The sequence below is a fragment of the Hipposideros armiger genome, unplaced genomic scaffold, assembly GCF_001890085.2.
Source record: "Hipposideros armiger isolate ML-2016 unplaced genomic scaffold, ASM189008v1 scaffold_2067, whole genome shotgun sequence".
Classification (NCBI taxonomy): Eukaryota; Metazoa; Chordata; class Mammalia; order Chiroptera; family Hipposideridae; genus Hipposideros; species Hipposideros armiger.
The window spans coordinates 43646-49327 of NW_017733415.1; the positions used below are offsets into that span (position 1 = coordinate 43646).

General features: G+C 38.8%; 1 protein-coding gene across 1 annotated transcript in view; it reads left to right on the forward strand.

Annotated features, from left to right (window-relative positions):
• Positions 1 to 5682, forward strand: part of LOC109378498 (solute carrier family 41 member 3-like) — a gene marked incomplete at its 3' end in the record, with an annotated part of 87170 nt that overhangs the window by 41710 nt on the left and 39778 nt on the right. The window contains exon 3 of the mRNA XM_019634861.1: positions 2729 to 2836. Coding sequence (XP_019490406.1) covers positions 2729 to 2836 — 108 coding nt within the window. The remainder of the gene's footprint in view (positions 1 to 2728; positions 2837 to 5682) is intronic.

Sequence of the window (5682 nt, forward strand, 5' to 3'; positions counted from 1 at the left end):
TGAAAGAGTGAATAATTTAAAGTAAAGCATGATACCAGAAAAACACACCAGTATTTTTAGAATCTGGTGATAAATACTTTTTAAGTATCAGAACAAATGTAAAATCTATAAAGGAAAAATGATAGCCTTGTCTCAATTAAATTTGGAGCTTTTTAATAATTTGTTTTAGTTTCCTAGGGCTGCCTATAACTAAGTACCACAAACAAAATGCCTTAAACAACAGAAATGTATTTTCTCAATGTTATGAAGGTTATAAGTACAAGATCATGGTATTGGCAGGGTTGGTTCCTTCTAAGGCTGGGAGGGAGAATCTGTTCCATGCCTCCCTCCTAGCTTTTGGTAGTTTACTGACTGTCTTTGGTGTTCCTTAGCTTTAAACGTGTCACCCCCATCTCTGTCTTTGTCTCACATTATGTTCTGCCTCTATTCCTATTTGTTTCCAAATTTCCCCGTTTGGTAAGGACAGCAGTCATATTGGAGCATGGCACCCACCATACTCCAGTATGACCTAATCTTAACATCTGCAACAATCCTATTGTCAAAAAAAAAAAAAAGTCACATACCAAGGTAGTAGGGTTAGGACTTAAAATTCTTATTTGGGGAGGGGGGAAGACACAATTCTACTCATAACAATTTCCTTGCATAAATTTAAAAGGAATAACCAAAAGGGGAAAGAGTTATTTAAAATAACAAAAAGTTTGTATTCTCAAGTATCTGTGTAGGTCTTTCATATCAATGCAAAGATAAACCCTTCAATATCTAAATGAACAAAAGACATGAATCATAAATTAATGTTCATAAGTAAATGAGAATATAAATCAATATAGAAAAAATTCTCAATTATACTATTCATCAGTGGCTATTCATTAACCAATACTATTTTGTTGTGTATCTCAGACAACTATGAGTGTGTCCACTGTTGTCAATAGCGTGAGACATAGGAATTCTTAGGCAGTAATGTTAGCAAATGTAATTTGGTATAGGTTTCCAGAAGGGCAGTTTGTAAAACCATAAATATGTGTAAACCCTTTACCCCAGAAATTCTGTTTCTGGTAGTTTTCCTAAAGAAACAGATGCACCCAGAAATTTCAGTACAAGAATGTTCTCCCATAGCTTCTTTTTTTACTTTTTATTTTGAAATAACTACAGATTCACAGGAGGTTGCAATGTTAGTACAGAAAATTACCTTTGTACTCTTCTCCCAGTTTCCCCCCATGTTTACATCTAAGGTTAACTATAGTACATTTTTGAATCCAGGAAATTAACATGTAGAGTTCTATGTCATTTTATCATGAGCAGATTTGTGTAACCATCACCACAATCAAGATACAGAGCTGTTCCTTACCACAAAGATACTTCAGGCTACCCCTTTACAGTCACAACCACCCCCTCTCTTCTCTCACCATCTCTAATCTCTGGCAACCACCGATCTGTTTTCCACCTTTATATTTTTGTCATTTTGAGAATGTTACATAAACAAAATCTTACAATATATGACCTTTTGAGATTGGTTTATTTTCACTCAGCATAATGTCCTTGAGAGCCATCCAAGTTATTTGTTGTGTCTATCAATATAATTCATTGCTTTTATGGCTGAGTGGTATTCCATGGTATGGATACTCCACAATGTTTGTTTAACCATTCACCTATCGGAGGACATTTTGGTTGTTTATAGTTTTGACTATTACAAGTATAGCTACTATGAACATTTGTATGTAGGTTTGTGTGTAGAACAGGTTTTTATTTCTTTCTCTGGTTTGTGTAGGAATGAGATTACTAGGTGGGATGGTAGTATTTGGTTTAGTTTTTAAAGAAACTGCCAGAAAATTTTATAAATTCTCACCAGCAGTTTTTGAGATATGAGGTCTCACAATTAAGTTCGTGTAAGTACCACTGTGCACTTACATTGGCAGCACTGTACAAGCAGCTCGGTAAGGTTTCATAACCTTGGTATATCAGCGTCTCACAGCTGTGTTTGTGTTGACATGTGGCGGTGTCTTGCTGATTGGTGTTCATTATTGTTGTTGCATATTTTTGTGTGCCATTGCAAGAATGTCTGAGCCTGAATTAGAGCAATGAACAAACATTAAATTTCTTGTTAAACTTGGCAAGAGTGGAAGTTAAATCAGGGACATGTTGTCCANTTTTTCACTTCTAGTTTTCTTGAAACATGCATTCCTTTCATTCTTTTTATTTTTAAATTTTATTTCTTTATGTTTGATAAAGACCTGGATAGAGGCACAATCTATCTGTTTTGACAAATCCAGAGCCTCCCGCATGATACTCCAGGACACCTTGCACTCGGCCTCGGTGCCTGGGAGCAGCAGAGCAGGCCTGGAGCTGCCTGGGAGTCCCTGCCCGGCTCTCCCAATTCATGAGAATTTCCCAACTTTGAAATTGGTTACTCATTCATATTTCTACAAATACATTGTTCATACCCAACAAACCATACCTGCAGCCTCGACCCATCCTAGCCCCCAATTTTCCCAGATGCTGAGGACCAGAGAGAGAAAGAGTCTCTCTTGAAGCTACTAGTTCTATTCACTAAATAGTATAAAGAAAATTTCACGGTTTCATTATTTTGTGTTTAAAGTCATTTAAGAAACTATTTAGTCTTACTCATTGATTTTATGGTGAGTGTGAAGTAACTTGTGGAAGCTTCTCTCCAGAAATGTCCAGGATATGCCAATATGTGTGGGGATTGAGTTTCTTATTCTGTCCCCACCAGCACTGGCCCGTGTTTGTGGAGGTTAAAGACCTGTTGACTTTGGTGCCACCCCTAGTGGGCCTGAAGGGGAACCTGGAGATGACACTGGCTTCACGACTCTCCACAGCTGTAAGTGGACACCTGGACATCTGGGTCACCTTGCCCCTGGGGAGGGACACATCCATACCACCAGGTCTCCCTAAAGTAGCTTATGGGTGGGTGGATTGGACTCTCTGAAAAGATGAGTGTTGTTGGGTTTTGTTCTGTCATGATGCTCTACCTGGTTACTCTTCCTGGCCCGTCCTCCTGTTTTTCCGTGGCCAGACTCGAGTACTGGCAAGCCTAGGCCCATCCCCCATGTGCCCTGAGTTTCTCCTTTAACCCGGTGTCAGGTAGGGCTCTGTGTTCCTGTGCCCAAGTCTATGTACTGCCCGTACTCAGCCACCTGGACTTTCAGCCCAGCTCCACACATTCACACTGAAGCCACGACCAGCGCCACAAGCTTGATGGAAGACTTCATAGGGGAGACAGAGGATTGAATGTTGTTAATACTTTTTGTGAGGCAGTTTTGTTCTCCAGGAGGACTCCTTGAATACCAGAGGTATTTTCCTCTGGGCTCTAACTAACAAGCTTCCTAGCTTTGTCACTCTTTTCCCCTCTCCCAGCTATCCCAGGAATTGAAATTATTTTCCTCTCTCTGATGCCCATTTGATATGTTGTATGTGAAAAAGAGCTGTGTTAAGAGGAAGTGCAGTGTGTTCAAGAAACAGAAAAGAGCTATGGACTTAGCTGGAGTGCAGAGGGTGAAGGGACAGGGCTGCCTGGAAACAGGAGGCCGGAGAGATAGGTGAGGGGTGGTCGGCTGAACAACAGCCCCCAAAGATGTCCATGTCCAAATCAGTGGGACCTGTGAATGTTACCTTATATGGAAAAGGTTTTTGCAGGTGTGATTAAGTTAAGGACGTTGCCATGGGAGAGCATCCTGGATTACCCCCATGTTATAAGTGTCCCTATATAGAAGAGGCAGAAGGAAGTTTCAGATGGAAAGGAAGAAGGCCTACGGCGGAAGTCCCAGAGAGAAGTTTCTCTGCCACTGGTTTTGAAGATGGAGGAAGAGCCATGAGACAAGGAACATGGCTCTACCTGCTGCAAAAAGGAAAAGAACAGATTCTCCCCTAAGCTTCTGGAGGGAGCAAGTCCTGGCTGACACCTTGATTTTAGCCCCATTAGACTCATTTCAGACCCCTGGCCTCCAGAACTGTAAGAGAATACATTTCTGTCATTGTAAGCCACTAAATTTTCAATAATTTGTTATAGCAATAATAGGGAACTGACACATGGAGTAAGATCATGTAGAGCCCTGTAGGACATTGAACTGTTTTAAACAGCAGGTAACATGATGCAGAAACACACACGAAGAGATGAACACAAGAATGCCCATGTATGCACACACATGCACACATGATTATATTGGTCATTTGGGAAGAAAAAAAAACGTTGATGGTTGTCTCTGCCATGCTGAGGGGTTACGTTTTTATTTCATAATGCTTAACTGCATTTTAAACACTTCTCTACAATGATCGTATCTTACTGTTTATAATTCTTTTAAAATATATAAAACATGGAAGGAAAAAAGAGTGATTAGTATAATTCATTACAGTGGTCTATCCAAGGAGAACAGCCCCATTATCATCACAGTAGAACCTTTAAAGGCATACAACACCCATTCTTAACTTCTTGTAATCATAGTATTAAAGTATGAATTAATACAATAAAAACTCACAAATGTACGTGTACAGGTCAGTGGCTTTTGACAAATATCTCTATCTGTTTGTCTATCTGTCTATCCAGCCAGCCAGCCAGCCAGCCAACCATGAAACTACTACCCTAATCGAGACATACAAGTACAGATTTGGAAATACAAATACAAAGTTCCTGACTCGGAAAAGTCAGTGTTGTAAAGTTATCAGTTCTCCTTGAATTAGTTTATAAAATTAATGCAATTACTATCAATATGCAAAAGGATTTAGGGAAACATTTGAAAATATTAAAGTTTATCTGGAGGAATGAGTGAGAATACCAAGAAAATTTTGGTAGATAAAAAGAAAGAATACCAATGTTGAAATCAGAGTTCCAGATTTTAAAATTTAATCTAAAGCTATAGTAGTTAAAATATTTTGCAGCCTGTCCCAATTGATATTATCATAGAACAAAATAGAACATATAGAAATAAGTTCAGATATATACAAATATATGAGGTGTGATTAAAAAAATATGGTGAATATTTAAATTTTTAAAAATTTATTACAGTAAAAGACACATTGCCATTAATCCCCCTCACTTTGAACACAGTTATCACATCGTTCTTGCCACTTTCTGAAGCAGTTCTGAAAGTCCCCTTTCATGACTGTCTTTAGTTGTGCTGTCGTGCCGCCTCGATATCCTGAATCGATGCAAAACATTTACATTTCATGGTCATTTTGACTTTGGGGAAGAGCCAGAATTTGCATGGTGCCAGATCTGGTGAATAAGGTGGATGAGGACACACCTTAATGTTTTTATTTGACAGAAATTGCCGTACCAGAGCAATGTGTGACACAGAGCGTTGTCATGATGGAGGATGAAACCATTTGCCCATTTCATGTTACTGCATTGTTTGTGATCCATGAATTATTGCACACTTTAAAACACACTTTCTCTCAACCATAGCTCAACCGACTGACTGCACCGGACAAGGTGAAACTTGTCACACATTGTTACCACATGCGTCACTTCCTGTATTGAAGACCCTGCCTTTCCATTGGATGGCATTTGGCAGCAGCATTCCCTGTATTTTTTTTTATCACACCTCATAATCTATTATGTGATAATACTGGCATTTTAAATCAGTGAAATTGTATGAATTATTAATAAAAGGTTCTGAGATAATCAGTTCATTCATTAGAAGTAATTGTTCTTTAATTTATGTCATGCAT